At 48.6% G+C, this 18,993-nt stretch overlaps 1 protein-coding gene across 1 annotated transcript in view; it reads right to left on the reverse strand.

The window, feature by feature from the left end:
* The window catches only part of COL22A1 (collagen type XXII alpha 1 chain), a gene marked incomplete at both ends in the record, with an annotated part of 240,616 nt that overhangs the window by 127,452 nt on the left and 94,171 nt on the right, over positions 1–18,993 (reverse strand). Inside the window, 6 exons of the mRNA XM_079722651.1 lie at positions 3,547–3,600; positions 7,373–7,426; positions 7,704–7,733; positions 8,008–8,052; positions 13,044–13,088; positions 13,756–13,809. Coding sequence (XP_079578777.1) covers positions 3,547–3,600; positions 7,373–7,426; positions 7,704–7,733; positions 8,008–8,052; positions 13,044–13,088; positions 13,756–13,809 — 282 coding nt within the window. The remainder of the gene's footprint in view (positions 1–3,546; positions 3,601–7,372; positions 7,427–7,703; positions 7,734–8,007; positions 8,053–13,043; positions 13,089–13,755; positions 13,810–18,993) is intronic.

The raw sequence follows: 18,993 nt of genomic DNA on the forward strand, positions 1-18,993 counted from the left end.
ACAGGCTGTGAGCTCCCGGTGGTGGAGACCATAATCTCTTCAGGGATCCCAGAGCATTTAGCACAGCACCTGTGCTTCGTCAGGGCACTCACGGGCTTTGTTGGCTGACTGATGCGTGGAAGGGAATAAGGGAGGAAAGAAGAAGAAGGCCCTAGAGACACACGGTCCTGTGTGTGCGTCCCAGAGAGGCACTGGTGGCTGAGCCTGCTGTTCGCCCGTGGACAGACGGACGGCAGCCCTTCCCCAGCACGGTCAGGAGGCCCGGTACTTAGATGGAGCTCAGCGACTCAGTATGTGCACCCCTACCCCAGTCCTACCCTGACTGCTTCTCTGGGTCCCCCTCTTTTACTCCTCAAATCTCCACTCTTGGGGCACACGTCCAATCCCCAAGGCCCCTGGCCAGTGTTAGGTTTGGACCAGGCCCCTGCCCCTGCTGCACGGGTGGCTGGAATTATTACTCTTAGGGGTTAGAGGTGTTTCTGGGACGGACAACAACTGTCCCTGGGCAACACACGAACACTTTCTGGGGTGTCAAGAAGTCATGGCCAAGGAAGCGTGGGCCTAGACAAGCAAGCTCCAGGCGAGATGTGTCCCCTCTCCCCTAATAAGAGCCAATTAAATAAAGAGATAGAGTCAAAAACAAAAACAAAAACCTTTGCAGTCATCCTTGCATCGAGAGTTCCACTCACCGTCTAACACTGTATTAGGAAAAGTAACACTTGGAGCATTTCAACACAAGATGAGATAAGGGTCATCTAAACGTCAGTCACATGAGGCACAGGATTGCCGTTTTCTCCTAAGACTGTGTATGAGTGTGTCAGGAGAACGAGCGCTGTGACTGCTGCCACATCCTGCTGCCCACAAAGGGCCCCACGCTGGGCACTTTTTCTCACAACAACTCAGCCGGCTGGGTTGCCTTCCCACCATAACAAAGTAAACAGGCTCAGAGAGGTTGGGTGTCTTAAAGGGTCACACAGCTGCTGAGCAGTAGAGCTGAGCTTCAAACCCAGGTGCATCTTGCTGCAAAGTCCAGGATCCTCACTCCATACAGAGGCAAAGGCAACCCAGCTTTGACCCATCTGACTGACAGTGAAACTGAGGCCAGGGCTGGTGATGTTGAGTGGGAGGTGACATATCCAAGGTCTTCTAGTAGGATAAGTGACTTCTCCCACCCGCCCTACCTTCATGACACCCTACCACACTTCAGAGCTAGCCTTCACAATAACCTCCTCTTAGAATCTTGAGATTTCAAGATTGTTATAGGATGCAGAGGTGCTTGGAAACCACAAGAGGAAGTTCACTGGTGGGTAAGGACAGGTTGGAGTCTGTGCTGGGTCACAGAAACAGGTCAGCCCACTTCAGAACTGAGGATGTACAGTGTGATCAGTGGGCCCAACCACCTTAGACAGAGTGAATCCCAGCAAATCTGTGACACCATCCACTTCACTGAGCTACGGAATCTCCAGGCCATATGTGAAGCCGTACATGGGACTGCAGCAGCCTCTGCCAGATGCCAGGACCCTCATTTCCACCCATCTGTCAGGTCACCCGGACTCTGAACTAAAACCTCCAAGGGCAATGAGCTCACTACCACCAGGGGCTGCCTCATGGTCTCTGGATGCTTGTGCCCTGGAGCTGTCTTCTTAAGTGAACCAGTGAAAGGTGCTACAAGCTTCACTATTCACAATAGCCAAGACAAGGATACAACCTAAATCTCCATCGACAGACAGATGGATAAAGAAGACGTGGTGTATACATACAACGGAATATTACACAGCCATAAAAAAGAATGAAATAATGCCATTTGCAGCAACCTGGATGGACCTAGAGATTATCATACTAAGTGAAGTGAGCCAGAAAGAGAAGTACAAATATCATAGGATAGCACTTATATGTGGAATCTAAAATATGACACACGGGGCTTCCCTGGTGGCGCAGTGGTTAAGAATCCGCCTGCCAATGCAGGGGACACGGGTTCGAGCCCTGGGCTAGGAAGATCCCACATGCCCCAGAGCAACTAAGTCCATGCACCACAACTACTGAGCCTGTGCCTGTGCTCTAGAGCCCGCGAGCCACAACTACTGAGCCCACGCGCCTAGAGCCGGTGCTCCGCAAGGAGAAGCCACTGCAATGAGAAGCCCGCGCACTGCAACAAAGAGTAGCCCCTGCTTGCTGCGGCTAGAGAAAGCCCGTGCACAGCAACGAAGACCCAATGCAGCCAAAAATAAATAAATAAATAAAATAAATTCATAATAAAATAAAATATGACACAAATGAACTTATCTACAAAACAGACCCACAGACATAGAGAACAAACTTGTGGTGGCCAAGGGGGAGGAGGGCGGGGGGTGGGATGAAGTGGGGGTTTGGGGTTAACAGATGCAAACTAGTATATATAGAGTGGATAACAACGAGGTCCTACTGTAGAGCACAGGGAATTATATTCAGTATCCTACGATAAACCATAATGGACAAGAAAATGAAAAAGAATGTATATACATGGATAACTGAATCACTTTGTTGCAGAGCAAAAATTAATGTTGTAAATAAATCAACTACACGTGAATAAAACAAACTAAAAAAATATGTTACAAGCTTAAGGGCTCGAGGTCAGGAAATGTGAGTTGAGCCCTTACTCTGTGCCAGGCACCTGCTGGGAACTGAGCACAGAGTTGAGGTCAGTCCCAGTTTGCCATGAGGGCACTGAGGAGAGAGATGCCACACCCTCTACCTTAAAACACAGTGTCAGGAGCTGTGCTCACTGGTGGATTCAAACCCATAAGGTGTGCACCGTTTGGATAAAAAGACAAGGGCTAGGGCTTCCCTGGTGGCGCAGTGGTTGAGAGTCCGCCTGCCGGTGCAGGGGACGCGGGTTCGTGCCCCGGACCGGGAGGATCCCGCGTGCCGCGGAGCGGCTGGGCCCGTGAGCCATGGCGGCTGGGCCTGCGCGTCCGGAGCCTGTGCTCCGCGGCGGGAGAGGCCACAACAGTGAGAGGCCCACGTACCGCAAAAAAAAAAAAAAAAAGACAAGGGCTAAATGAAATGAAATACCATAAGAAATTATGATATGATATTCAAAAATAAGGTAGATGTTTAGACTGGAGTAGCTAACAGCCTACGGGCAGACCTCTATTCTTTCACTGCTATTTTTTCTTATTCTTTCCTTAAGACTTAGCTCAAACGTTACCACTTTCAGGAAGCCCTGGCTGGCCCCCAGGTTGGGTCAGTTGCCCCTTCCCTGTGTTCTCTCAGTACTGGGCGTCCTTCTGGGGCTCTGATCACACAGGGATGTGAGTTTCTATATACAGGACTCATGGCAGACCACAGACTCATCTGCGTGAGATGACCCAGGACCCAGCTCAAGGCTGAACACGTAGCCCATCCTCAACCATTGTTGATGAACTCAATCTAACCCTTCAATCTGCTTCCAATATTCATCCCAAGCTCCCAAGACTGGGGTCATCTCCTCTGTCTGAGCAGCTAAAATGGGGGGTGGGGGCAGTGTGGCTGAGTTGGGGCACCAGAAAGGAAAGACAGTTTACTTACTCGGAGACCTTGCAAACCAGGAGGTCCATCCTTGCCTTCGGGACCCATCAGACCCTTTAGAAGGAGGAGAAAGGGGAAAAAACAAGAGAGATAGACCATGGTAAATTCTGAGTAAAGACCACAGGATATACTTCGTCCTGTCACTCTCATTGGATAGGACAATACCATCCCATTCCAGTGGGGAAACTGGGAGGTTAGAAGGGAAAAAAACATCCTATTCCCTCAAATCTACACTTAAAATACGTGCACCTATCTGATGTAATTAAGTGTGATTAACAACCAAGCTGTAGGCACCATCATTCACACTTTAAAGGTGAGTACAATAAGGACCATAGGCCTCGCATCAGTGCTTTGTAAAAAGTGCACACAAAAGAGGTGCCTGGAATCCAAGCGTCTTTAGCTCTAAGCCTGGTGCCTCTGCCCCTGTATCTTGCTGGTTCGGCAAGAACTGGCTTGGGTTATCTGACTCTCCATCAACTGCGATATGCAAAATGACAGTCTGGATAAATAAATGAAATCATCTGAGAAAGAGCAATTTCCACAAAGCAAAACAAACAAAAAACAAAAAGTCAACTGGTGCAGAAAGAGGTCATGCTGACCTAAGTAAAATCCTGCCCCTAACGCCTCACTAGGTACCTGCTGCCTGACCTCAGACAAGTCACTGGGCATCTGTGGACCTCAGTTAGCTCATCTCCAACGTGAGGACAATAAACTTTCCTACCGAGTGGCTGTGAGGACCACACAAAGAAGGGGTACAAAAGCCCTGACAAAGCACCTCCTGACAGCACCCTGCTTTATACCCAAATGTATAATGAGGTCACCTAGAATACGGCATGAAATGTGAATGGGAAAATGCAAACTTCAGCTCTAACTGTGACTCTTATCACCAACTTTACGGGTGAATTTGGGCCAGAAATTCCCTCTCTGTGCTTCAGTTTCCTCACCTTCAATAATATGATTATCATGCAAACAGCTACTATGGCCACATTTTGCATAACTATTAAGTGATGGAATTGTATTTAGGTCTAAGGTCTTTTCCCTTAATAACACCATAAAAATGAATACATGAATGTGCAGACTGTAGTAATTAAAGGTTTAAATCTCCCTTCCTCACAAGGATTACTGCAGTGAGCTCGGAGCACACGTCAAGGGAAGGAAGACCCTGCAGAAGTGAGTTTTCTTTAAGCATCAAGAGATGTCTCGCATTTGGTCTGCCCAGCTGGCCCTTCTTCATTACACTCCACCAAACATTGCTAAAACTACCAGAACCTGCTTCATCTCGGGGAAAGAATCAAGGATGCAAGCCTCCTCAACAAGGATGGAGAATGCCGCACGCACACTGTTTATATTTAGAGAATGGGATACATTTTCCTCTTTCTGGGATTGCTAAACACAAACTCAAAATTTTCCATTCTCAACAGAAGTCACTGAAGCCAAGGTTCTCGAGCTGATTCAATCCAAAGAATATTCAGGGAGCAACTGCTCTGAGGAAGGTGCTGGGCTACGTGCTGCTGGGGATTCAAAAAAGACAGAAATAACAATTGATATCAGGATTGGGCTTAATAAGGCTTCACGGAACAGTGCTTCCTACATTAACTCATTAAACCCTCACAGTACATTTATGTAGGAAATGATGTCGCTGACAATGATTTCCAACTTAGGAAAGCAGAAGAGAGTAAGAGGGGTAGAGTTCAAACACCCAAAGCTACTTGGTGGATGAATTGGGATATGAAACCAGATGCTCTGGCTCCTAACCCCAAGTGCCTTCCACGGCCACATTGCTCCTTATGAGCTCAGACTGCAATCAGGTCCCACTCTGATGTCCCTCTTGAATATCTGTCATGGGGGTCCCTCCTTCATAAGCCTGTATTACGTTCCCACCATGTGATAAGCATGTGGATTTAGAGACAGGAGAGATATTGGCTGTGGCCTTAAGAACCTCACATTCCTGATCTCTCATCACTGCTCCCCACTTTTCACAAGGTCTTTAGGTAGGCTGTTGGGTTTCTGAACTCCTTCCAAGGGAATTTCATCACCAACACCATGCATTGTAGTCAATCCCATTCTGTCAAGAGTATCTAGCCCAGAGGACCTCTTCAGAACCCTGGACAGCTCCACTGGGCTGCAGGGTTGAGGTATTCTGGTGTTTGCAAGTGCTGAGGGTTCAGTACCCTCTCCTTGTCCTATACAATGGGTCACAGGAATGACACATGCAGAGAATTCTCATTAATCATCTAGAGACTGCAGGTGTTTACTCACAATTATTTCTTTTTCACACTCCTTTCACATGGATCAGTCCACGTGCTTTCATCCCTGTATCTCCAGCCTTAATACTTCGATTGATATAAAATGAAGTACGTGACCACAAGTGTTTGATGTTTCTTCCTTCTCTCCCTCCCTCAGTTACCATAACAGAGTTTACGTGAGGGGGAAGGACTGCCCATTATTACATCCCAGATCCCAGAGTGAGAGATCAAGAAGGCTGCCTCATGAATTAAGCAGGGCTGAGCACTCTTAGCTTCTTATCCCTTAGTGGAAGCCACTAAGTTAAGTAATTCTCTCCTTTGTGCATCTCAGAGGAGATATTGCTGCACTGTGCACTCAGGAATGAAAAGAGCATGGACCAGTCTGTCAGACAGATCTGGGTTCAAAGCTCAGTTTTGCTTCTTAGCTGTATAACTTTGTGCAAGCTACTCAGTATCTCTGTACCAATGTCTTCATTGGTAAAAGTAGAAAAATTACTTCACCCTTGCAAACTTAATATGCATATGTCTGCATGTAAAATATACTACAGTACAGATGGTCAGTACTTGCCAATTATGATCTGAAATATATGTGCATATATGCACAGACAGCATACAGCATACTGCATTACCTGCATTATCTACTTTAAATCTCTCAACAGTTATAACAATGGTGGAGAGCTCTGGAAACCAAGCCTTGGAAAGGTTAAGCAAGGTATCTAAGGTTATAGAGACAGAAGGGAGCTTTTCTGACCTGAACTTTTTGATATGAAATTGTTCTAATTATATTGGAATTAAAAACATCTTCTAAGTTTCTTCTAGTTTTGTCCCAGCAAAAACATATACATTTATCCTAATGAGGAATGGGCCTTATTATAAATCCAATTATAAATCTGATTTATTATAAATCTCATTTATGGACATTTCAAGATAAGAGTTGTTTTATTTCCTTCAGTAAAACAGGTACTTGAAGAAGCAACAGCATGTTACCAGGAGGAGCAAGGTCCCATCACTGACCTGTGGAATCTACTGTATTCTTATTAATTATCCTTAGTATCTGAACTCACATCAAAAATGATCACAGAGTCCCTTTGAATGGCCTCTTCCCAAATGGTTATTTACATATCATTAAATTCTTAACAGAGGGAGAAACCAAAGGCTGAAGTGTTCCAAACCACTGCAAAGTCAGTATTAATCAGAAACATGCGAAAAGCAAATGTGCACTGGAAATGATTCAACTGGCATTGAAGTGTCCAATGTTTTTATTCCATTTTATCTGAAAGGAAACTGAAACAGCAGACTGAACACCAGAAACCCCAATCCTGGCATGTTTGGGACTGGGGGCTCTGAAGGCAGGCTGCCTGGGCTTCAAGTCCAGTTCCACACTTGCTAACTGCATGATCCGTGCCCAGTGATTTCAGTCTTCAAGGCCCAGTTTCCTCCCGTGCTAGATGCTGACAACAACCCCTATCACTCAGGGCGATGGGATGAGCTTCTGAAATAACGCAGAGCTCAGAGGCGAGAACGGCTATGATTTTCCAGACCTAGAGGTGTGGACCCCGGGCTGGGGAGGGATGACTTACCGGAGCGCCTGGTGGCCCAGGAGGGCCCTGGTGACCTCGTGGTCCCGGGGCTCCCTGGTAACACAAGTCAAACTAGAATTAGCCATGACTCCCCCTCGTTATGCCCCGGGCCACCACCCATGACCCTTTGCTGACTCGGAGTTTTCTTCCCAAGTTCCCAAAGGGGACCCGGAGACACAGGGTGGGAATCTGCAATCTTGGCAGAGTCAACTTGACCTGTCTCTGAAGGGCTCCACCTGAGCTCAGCAAGCAGTGTCACCCCACGCCGGTGGCCTTCCTATTTCTGCCACCACCTAAAGCCCCGCGATGAGAGGACCCACATCCCTCTTACCTGCTCGCCCTTCAGGCCCTCTCTCTGCACCTGAGGGACAAACCAGATGTCAGCAAAGCCGGTGGCACTTTCTTAATAGTCACCCTCCCTCCACTTCATGGCGCGTAGGCACACGGCATGCCAGAAGGCAGCAATTTCTGACTTGTCTCTGATTTTACCCCATTTTCAGTGGGCAAAGCCTTGTATCCAGCTCGTGTCATCAGAACAGTTCCGCCTCATTCTCAGAGGCAACAACTCTCCCAACTACACAATCCTATCAGTATCTGAGTCCATGATTCCAACCACTGGTGACTGCATCACTTACCACTGAGCCCGGTACCCCAGGAGGTCCTGCAGGCCCCATGGCACCCTGCGGAGAAATGACAAACGTTCCAACAGAGGGTACTTTGTTCCCTTTGTGCATATACATACACATATGTACACACACACACACGTGTGTGTACGTATATATATATATATATATACACACTTTCTTTTTCAGATTCTTTTCCATTACGGGTTATTACAAGACATTGAGTATAGTTCCCTGTACTATACAGTAGGCCCTGTTGTTTACCTATTTTATAGATAGTAGTGTGTATCAGTTAAGCCCAAACTCCTACTTTATCCCTCCCCCATTTCCCCTTTGGTAACCATAAGTTTGTTTCCTGTATCCGTGAGTCAATTTCTGTTTTGTAAATAAGTTCATTTATATCTTTTTTTTTAGATTCCACAAATATGTGGTATCATATGATATCTGTCTCTCTCTCTGACTTACTTCACTTAATATGATAATCTCCAGCAATCCCACTCCTGGGTATATATCCAGACAAAACTCTAACCCAAAAAGATACATGCACCCCAATGTTTATAGCAGCACTATGTATAATAGCCAAGACATGGAAGCATCCTAATGTCCATCGACAGATGAACGGATAAGGAAGATGTGGCACATATATACAATGGAACATTACTTGGCCATAAAGAGAATGAAATAATGCTGTCTGCAGAACACGGATGGGCCTGGGGACGGTCCTATTAACAGGGGGCACTTTGTGCCACCTGCTCCTCCTGCGGGCTCCCACACCCCCAAGGCCCCTGCTTACCTAGGCAAGTCCTCAGGACCACCTCCTTCTCTGTGCTCCAGCACACATGCCATCACGTGGGCTGACTGACTTAACAATCTCAAGGGTTCTGTCTCGTTCATGTCTCTGCATCAAGACTGTAGGAGCCTTGCTCTCACTTATGTACCCAGTGCCTAGATCTGGCTGGCGCTTTTCCCACCACTTTCCTGCTCAAGGCATCCCTTGCTCCACTATTCAGTGAGCACCTGCTCATAGCAGGCCCTGCACTACGCACATCAAGAGAGTGATTACACCCTATGGTGTGTCCTCCGTGCCCGGTCACGGGTTCAGCACATGGTCAGCGCTCAGTAAATACTTAGCAAGTAATAACTACCACAGAGGCTGTGACGAGGCCTGTCCATTTTCACCAGATCATGATGTACAGCAGTTTTGTTTTCTGCCTCCATCTGCCTTACCGCCAGGCTCTGATGGCTGCGGCTAGGTCAGGTTTTCCAGAGCGTGGGCTACATCTTGGTTCTACATGGGGCATATCTGTCGACAGAAAAATCTTCACTGTTATTACCCTAGTGCCCTATAGCTAAAACGAGGACAGTGCTTGTAGCCAATGTTCCCACATGTAGCTTGGAGATATGACTGCATTTTCCCTAGGGGCTCGCTCAGGGAGCACAGGAAGCTCTGAAAAACTACTGTTTAATAAGTTGGCAAAGAGTAAATGAGTTGCTGGATAAATAGGAAAGCATCTATTAAATCCTAAGGCCGAGGAGTAAGAATGAAGGACTCAGGGCACGTCTGTCACCCTTCACTGCATCTGAGGTTCTATCTTATGGACAGGACCTGTTTCCTCTGACTGGTGCAGTCACAATTCTGATGGTCCCACTGCTTTCTAAGACTGGGAAAAAATCACATCTCTTTATATAGCATCAGGTGTTTTGCTAAAATCTCAATTAAGAATGTCTTTTTAAAACAGACTATTTTTAGAGCAGTTGTCAGCCACACAGCAGAGTTGCGCGGCAAGCACAGAGTTAACGGGTGTCGATCTCCTTGCTGCACCTGCCTTTCTGCTTCTCACACGCAATAACCGAGTCCTGCCTCAGAAACGTGCTTCCGTTCTCGCTTTTCCCTTCCGTGACACCACCCACCACGTACACACGGGTGCACACACGTGCTCACACACGGCACTCGTTATCACCTGTATCCTCTCCACGCACTTCCATGGCCTGGATGCAAGCCCAGCTGCACGCAATCAGAACCCAGCTCGGCTGTGTCTTCTTCTCCATTCCCCCATGAGCCTTCTTCAACTCTCCCAAGCAGAAGTCTTTTTTCCCCTACACTCCCCCAAACCTTATTAATATTTTGCTAATATGATTGTTAGAAGACATTCTGAACTATACTGTAATACTTTTGTGCGGCTGTCTTAAATGTACAAAAATATAATATATATAAATATTGATATATATAAAATATATACATAAATATATATTATATATGAGAGAGAGAGAGCTTTATGTGGCTGAATAATGAATCTTTCGAGGTTCATAACTGTATCTTTCTTCTTTTATTTACACCCTGCCTCGTTATTACATTTATTTTTATTGTCTTCATCGTTGCATTTCTCATCATCATTACACCACAGAAGTGAATTTCAACGATAGTTATGAAATCAGTTAATCAACGCATGTTTTCTCACTTGCATAGGTAACGTTACAGACTATGAGATCAAATGTATTCAACCATTATTAAGGAAAACTATGATCCTATATTCCATCCATAAGAATTGTGTATGTATGGCTAATAGATATAGGATCCTTTTTAAATGCCTGGCCTTGTTCCAAGGACTTGACATGAAGTAAATCTTTTCCTCTCAGGTACTACCCTACCTCAGAGATGAGGACACTGAAGCACAGAGATGTTCAAGGTCAAAAAAGCTAGTCTGTCCTTGAATCACTTTCTTTCCACTACGTGGGTGTCATGTTTTTCAAAGATCTATTTTATCCCTTGGGGGAGTCAGCCTCCAGGATGGCCCCTGCCTCCTGGGATTCACATCCTGTGTAGGACCATGCTGTACCACTGCTCATCTACGTGGCCAGTAACACACAGCAGAAGTCACAGGTACTGTTGCAGGATGAGGTTATAACACATGACTGTGGATTCCCCCTGCCAAGCCCCAGTCTCAGAGCGCTCACAACGCACTCTAGGGAAGTGATTTCCATTTCTGGGAGCAGCCCTAGGGAGAGGACCGTGTAATGAGGCCAATGGCCACCAAGGAACTGAGGCTTCCAACCACCCCGTGAGTGAGCTTGGAAGTGGATTCTTCAGATGACATAACCACACCCTGGCGACAGCTCGGCCTCGTGGGAGACCCTGAGCCACAGTAGCCCAGCTATGCCGCTCCTAGATTCCTGGCCCTCAGAAACTGGGCGAGACCACACTTCTCAGGTTCAGGATGATTTGTTATGCGGCAGAAGACAACTAATATAACCATGGAGTCAATCCATTAAAACTCTTAATACAGAGTAGGTAGAGCATGCCCTGATACTGAGGTCTGTGGTGCATCATCGTACGGGCAGGTAGATCTATACACCTTGGTCTGGAGCCACTGTGGCGTCTGGAACAAGACACCCTACTTCTCTGGGCCTCTGTTTTCTCATCTGTAAAGTTAGGGGGGGTTAAAAGATCAGCTCTATGGTTCCAATGACTTTCTCAAATCGTAAAGCAGCTAAGATTTGTCCCAGTGATGTTCTCTCAGAATGAGCTGAGACACATTCTGTCACCTGAGAACCACTGGTTTCTCGACTCTTCCAACGAATGCCCCATATCATACCATGACCCTTGACCATGTCTTCCCATTTCTGCTGCATTCATCATAATAAGCAATGTACAACTCAGCTGCTTACCAAACAGGAGGGGCCAAAGACCTCTATAAATCAAGTGGAAGGCTGGAATTTATAACACACACACACACACACACACACACACACACAGTACTGGGAAAGAGTTGTCACCTAGATCCAAACTTTAAGACACATTCCCTCTTCAGGACTTGAAATAAACTATTTATTTTAGGACTTAGCATCCCCTGTCAAGGAACTGCAAGAATTCATTAAAACCCTGACACTAGGATAACATAACAATGTAAATCTCAACTCTAAAAATACTTCGAGAGAGAATAATTAACTCAGCTAGAATTGAAGCCCAAGTGAGCAAGTTTGGAAGAGATCAATATTCTCCAGCCACCTTTCCTAAACAGAGGCTTTTTTAGCTTGTATATCATTTTATTTATTTATAACTATACCCTGTCTGCCTCGGTAAAGAGTTAGAGCAGCCTTTTTCTTTCCCTTTATTTTCAGCATGTGCCGAGAACTCGTCTGGATTGGGCAGCGACCTTCACCTGAACCCTGCAGTGTGACGCTGAGAAGTGCAGCATCCCTGGTCTCACCCTCCTTGGTTTAGCTGGATTTCTCCTGCTCCCCCACCACCTCTCTCCTAGCTGCTCTCAGACCCAAAGTCTGATGTATCTCCTAAGGGCCTAAGATCTGGAAGAAAATCTTTCTCTTGTACTCAAATGCAGGGTTCTATTTCACCACTCCTCCCACTATAATCCAGAACACAGCACACCTTCTTAGTTTCCCTCTGTGACTCTGAATGCCTGGGAAGGTTATTATCTTCATACAGTTTCACCGCACTTCACAGTTTACAAAGAAATTTTACATGCAGTTCTTTCTGTTGAGATAAAGAAATCCTAAGCAGCAAATTCAGTGAGTTAAGCCTTGTTGTGAAAATGTTCTAAAATAGATGACCAGCAGGATGAGATAAAACCTTATTTTATTTATGAAATATCTAGCACATTTTCAGGAGTATTATTCTGGTTAAAATCAACAACAACAACTAAACGTTGCAGAGGAGAGAGAAGGAGAAAAGGAGAAAGAGGAAAAGGCGGTCTGTGAGGTTTTCTTGTGCATTTGTTCATATTCTGCGTTAGTCCAAAAAGCCATTTAAGGGCAGCACAATATTTTAATATGTCCGGATGTTATATAATAGGGATTTTCGTTTGTTTTTTAAATAGATTTTTATTCCTAAAAGTAGAAAAAAATGTTTAAATACGATAACCAGAAATTTCTTGTAGGCTGGGTTCTAATGCCTGACTCACCACCTTTGTCTGCACTTTGTTCCCAGAACTCCAGCCTGGGCCCTCCAACGCACACACCCCAGGCCCTGATTTGTTCAGCTCACACACCTGCTTGTCAAGAGCCATCTGTCACCGCAGGGCCTGGCTTACCTTTTCTCCCTGGGGCCCTGGCACGCCAGGAGGGCCGGGTCTTCCCTGGAGGAAAGAAGGCAAGGAAAGCCGTCAGGGGCAGCAGTGGAGAAGGAAGAGGCTGAGGGCGCTGCACCTCCAAATCTGTACCTGCCTTTCCCCAGAAGGCACCGGTCCCCTCTGACAAGGCTTCCCAGACTGCACTTATTGCTAGAAGGTTCTTCCTCAACTAACCCAATGCCACCTCCATGTGGTCCCCTTTGGACTCACAGATGCATCTTCCCACACCATCCTACACTTGCCTTTATTTTCCATTTACCAGTGTATCTCAGAGAATATCATATCAGGACATTAGAAGCTCTATTAATTTCCACATTAATTTTATATTATTCTCCTGTATCTACTGATGAGCATTAGGGCTGTTTGTAATCTTTTACTCCCAGGGACAGGACTGCACTGAATATGGCACTTTGAACACATGCGCGTCGCCCATGGCCTTTACGTTAATGATCACGTGTCGTATTGCTGAGGTGAGAATGGATTTAACGTGGTATGTTCTCTGGAATCCCTCCACTCTGGCATGGAGGAGTCCACGTGTGGCCGTAAGCTGGGGGCTGGTCGCTAACCCTCCTGGAACCCCCAGCCGAGCAGGACAAAGGCCACAGCCCCCAGGCCCTACGAGCTCTGCACAGGCCCCAGGCCCGTCCGGCCCCTGGAGCCAATGCCTGCCTACCTGCGCTCCAGTGTCCCCGTGCTTCCCGGGGAATCCATCCAGGCCTCTCTCCCCCTGGCAAAAGAAGGAAAGAGAAGAAATGAAGAACAGAGGGACATCCCCAGGGTCAATGTCATAACAAAGGAAAGGCAAGCAAAGGCCCTTAGTTCCCGAGCATGCTCTGTTCTCCACGAGGCACCAGGACAGCCAAACACACACACACAGCAGCCTAGGGTTTATGTGTATTGGGGGTCAAGGAGCATAAGTTAAAGGTCAGGGAAACCACATTCCCATCTCTGCTTCTCATCTAAGCCTGTGACCAAGGGAAGACCACACAGCCTCTTTGAACCGCACAGACTCCTTATCTCATGGGTCTAGATGGGGGTCAAAAAAAATAATAAATGCACGGGGCTTGTAATGCAGCTCTTACAACTGTGGACACATTTAACACATCATTCACCCATCCAGGAAGTATGTATATAAGAGTTATTTGCTGGATCACAGTGAGCTACCATCCACACAACCTCCACCCATCAGCTTATGTTCACACAGGTGTGAATCTCTTATTAGTTCTGGAATCTTGGGCAGGTTGCTTCACCTCTCTGAGATGTTTCTGTTGACTGTGTTTCCTGGGGATGAAAATTATCCCTTCTTTGAAAGATACGGATGACTAAGGAATGAGGTGACTTATCTAAAACACCTGCTTATGACAGCCAGTGGATAAATACCAGTGTTCTCCTCCAAGCCATGCCCGTGATGCTGGTGTGTTCCCCTCATGGCTGACTCCCCGGGTCCAGTGTTCCTTGCTGGTGTCCTTCGCCCAGCTGGGCCCTCAGAGCTCGGTTGATGGAGAGAGATCACTCCAAAGGGTGGGTTCATGCTGGTATCAACAGCCTATGGCACAGCCTCCAGCAGCCCAGGTTCCTTCCTGGAGCGCCGCCATTACAGCAACTTCTCTCGTTTCCAAGGGCCATGCTTGCCGTTCTCCCTGCTGCTCCTTGGTGCCCTCAGGGCTCATGTAAATGTCACCTCTTTGGCCTTTTAGTCCAGATTCCGTGTCCTGTTCTTCCCCAGCATGGTCTCATATGTCTCCCTCACAGCTCTTAATCCAATTCGCATTTATTCTCCACGTGACCTCCGTTCTCTCCCCTCCCCCAGGAGGACACGGGCTGGGTTCACTCTTTTCATTATTGTGTCCCCGGAGCCCAGCTGGAGATGCACAGTGTGGCCTCAGTTGACACAACTGAATGACTGCAGCACTGCACAAGGGAAGGATTCTGAGCTCTCCTTCTACTTCCCTATAACTTTATTTCTTAAGTTCTTTCTTTTTTTTTTTTTTTTTTTGTGGTATGTGGGCCTCTCACTGTTGTGGCCTCTCCCGTTGCAGAGCACAGGCTCCGGACGTGCAGGCTCAGCGGCCATGGCTCACGGGCCCAGCCGCTCCACGGCACGCGGGATCCTCCCAGACTGGGGCACGAACCCATGTCCCCTGCATCGGCAGGCGGACTCTCAACCACCGCGCCACCAGGGAAGCCCCCCTTCTTTGTTGTTTTAAGTTGGCATGTCTTTCAGGATGTTGTTTTCCTTTGAATAACTGAAGATTCTTGGTTTTCCGCTCATCTTTGCTCTGCTAGTCCTGGGTGCCTGCCTGCGGATGCTGACTGTATACCCAGCCCACCCCTGGTGACTGCAGGGTAATGCGGGGGGGCTTCTTTCTCTCAATCTGGGGGCAAAAACTGATGCTTTCCACTGGACAGTTCAAACAGAGGTCAGGGGAGGAGATGCCCAACTCTGCTGCTCTAAGTGCGGGGCCTCGGTTAATCACCGACAACTGTCCCCGGATGCCTTGACGCCCCAAATCCACTGACTTAGACTTGGGATTGTTCCAGCACCTCTCCCCGTTCTGCAGGCTGCACTGTAGTTTCCCTCCACTTTGCATCCATGTAAACTTAACCACATATATTTCCTATCTTTCCTGGAGCCATGATGTACACGTCTCTGTTTTCAGGCCTCGTGTATTAACTCTTCTAAAGTCTTTCCATCCCATGAAGTTCCGGGGAAACAGACAGGAGAGCTGCCTGCAGTTTCTCTCTCTGCCAAGTGACTCCACGTGTGCTACTGCATCTTCTTTTCCTCTGACGCTAGGGGGTTGGCAGGTTTGAGGATGACTCTGATGAGGAAATGGAGGCCCTGATGTAAGCCACTTACCCCAGTGAGGTGTGGCTGCATTGGCACCAGAACCTGGATTCTCCTGATCCTCAGTCTTCTACGTCTACCACCCCATGGGATCTGAGCAGAGGCCCCTCGAGGACCACAAGCATCCCTTCCATTGATTCCCAGAGCAGTTGATGTGGCAAGAACGCCAACCCCTCATTTTACAGGTGAGGAAACTGACAACCTTAGGAGGTATAGCTTGTCCAAGGTCACACAGAAACTTAGCGATGGAGCCGGGACTGAAGTCAAGGCCTCCTGACTTCCATTCCAGAGCTCTCCTCGTGGCAGGCCAGTCTACTGAATGTCCCCCGGGGCACTTCCACAGGGCTCAGCAAAGGAAGGAGTGTTGACCAGGCACTGTTTCACAAGTCCTACCTCGCAGCCCAAGTCCCTATTTCTTTCTTTTTTTCCCTTTTATTTATTTATTTATTTATTTGCGGTACGTGGGCCTCTCACTGTTGTGGCCTCTCCCGTTTAGGAGCACAGAATCCGGACGCGCAGGCTCAGCGGCCATGGCTCACGGGCCCAGCCGCTCCGCAGCATGTGGGATCTTCCTGGACCGGGGCACGAACCCGTGTCCCCTGCATCGGCAGGCGGACTCTCAACCACTGCGCCACCAGGGAAGCCCCCAAGTCCCTATTTCTTAACAGCCGTGCACTTACTCATCAAGGTCAGTGGAAGCAAGACTTCTCCCAGCTGCCACTCAGGACAGCTGCAGGGTGCAGGGCTCGGGCTCGCTGGACATGGCATCAGCGGTCTCTCTCCCTGGTCAGCACACAGAGAGTGGGGCAGGAGGGATGCGACTGGGGTGCTGATAGGTGTGTGCCTCCAGGACCAGGGGATGAGAGAGGCAGGGAATGAGCAGGAGAGGATGGATGAGGGACAGAGATGAGCCGAGGGACAGCAGAGACAGGGACAAAGAGGCAGAGAGATGTGGACAGGGACAGCGCCGGAAGACAGAAGACGGCATTCCGAAGCGGGTCTTTAACTGCGACACCTCCCGAGCCCCGCTGGGACAGGAGGTGGGGCGGAAGTCACAGGGAAGAATGGGGTCAGCGTTCAAACTAGCGCGGGCATGGCCCACCGGAAGCCTGGAATATGCAAATCAAGGCAGACTCAATCCGTGCCTGCAGCCTCTTCTGGGGACCAGGAGCTGAACACACACTATCTCATTTAAAATTCACATCAATCCTGTGACACACTGTCCCTGCTTTCAGTAAAGGAAACTGAGTCTCTGAGATTAAGTGTGCCATCCTGGCTCACACAGCTCAAGAGGGGAAGATCTGGTATTCACTGTCTGAATCCTGGGGGCTTGTGGTGAAAGCAGGGGGCTGGGGGGGTGCTCCCCCGAGGTGGAGGGCTCCCCCAGGCCAGGTCCACTTGCTGTTCTAGGTCTCCAACAGCAGAGGGCACACGCAACCCGCTTAAAGCACAAAACCCGCCCACAGCCCCTGCCATCTAGGCTGCCTAGTCCTGAGGACCCTGAAAGCTCCGTGTCCCTCTGCACATGTAATGCGGGAGGGGGGGTGTGATGTGCTTCTTCCACTGGGCACTTGTTCCATGAAGATTTAACCACGCGCACCCAGCACACAGGAGAAAGTCAACAAATACTCATCCCCGTAACACCTGGTGGGCAACGCTGCCAGCCCTTCCAGAGCCATGTGGATTGAAGGCCATGGTCTTCCTGACGACTCATCGTAAGACAGAGTCGGGGGCTGGTGTGGGCGGGATGCACCATGGCCACAGTCCCTTCAAAACTCCCACTCCCTTTCGTTAAACGTTCAGGGGGTGCCTACCGGGTGCCAAGTCCTGTAGCTGCTTCCACAACTAATTTCATCAGATCCTCAGGGTCACTTCCTGAGACAGATGGTGTTACCTCTAAACGTTAGGTAAGGACACAGGTCAGAGAGGCCAGAAGCTGCTGTGAGGCCCCAGAGCTGACAGGGGCAGGGCCAGGGTAAGACTCCGGTCCTGCTGATTCCGAAGCTGGTGCTCTGACCGCTTCACTCCAGCCCCCAAGGCCTGGGCTTCCCTAGTCCCAAACCAGGGCGGGCAGGACCCCTGGAACGTCCTCCCTGGGGCCTCAGGAGCTCGACTGCCACACCCACCCGAAGTTGTGTAGGAAGCACGGTTTTCCAGACAGAAGAGCTGGGGCCGCCGCGTCCAACTTCTGGCCCCTAGGGAGTGGACTCCTGTCTTTGTGACTAACTAGATACACTGTGCCATCTGCCAACTGTCCCAAGCCCAAAAGCCCCTGGACAACCCATTCGGGCCTCACTGTCCCTCAATCACTAGGAGGTCCTTGTGCCTACAGAGCCTCCACACCTCGCTGCGCCTGCAAGGCACCTTCTGGAAGCTGCCTGAAGCAAGGGCTAACTCCCGGCCCCCACCTCCCAGAGAAGGCCCTGCCACGTGGCTGACGGAGGTGGTGATGCGTGGCCACTGGCTCTCTCTGGCCCAGCTCCACGTCTGGCCGAGCCAGGCAGCGGGATGCGCCTGTCTCAAGGCGAAATGGAAACTTCCTTCTTGCTGATTTAAGAAATCTGAGAGGTTCTCGAGAAAATAAGCTGTTTTAAGTACTCATCAGATATAAGAACTGGAGAGGAGCCTGAGAGATCATGCAGCCCAGGCTTCTTGTTTGACAGATGGGGAAACGGAGGTGCAGAGAAGGAACCAGCTCTCCCCAGGGTCACCAAGAAAAGTCGGCAAGGGAGCCGGGGCTCAGACCCAAAGCTGAGCTCGCAGGGCTCAGGTTATGCACGCCCCCATCTTTCTCTGTCCTGCTGTTTCTATACTCTCTCTCTCTCTCCACCTCTCTCTCTCTGACTCCCCACCCTCCATAAATATGGCATATGCTGCCGGCACTGCTCTAAGCCTTTTACAGATACTAACTCATTTAATCCTCATGGGAGCCTTACATAATAGATAGTTACTCTCAGCACTGAGGAAACCTGAGACTCAGAGGTTAACTCAACTCTCCAAAGGTCACACTGCTTGCAAATCCCAGAACTAGGATTGAAAACGCAGGAAGGCTGGCTCTAGAAT

This window comes from Hyperoodon ampullatus, assembly GCF_949752795.1.
Source record: "Hyperoodon ampullatus genome assembly, chromosome: 17".
Taxonomy (NCBI): domain Eukaryota; kingdom Metazoa; phylum Chordata; class Mammalia; order Artiodactyla; family Ziphiidae; genus Hyperoodon; species Hyperoodon ampullatus.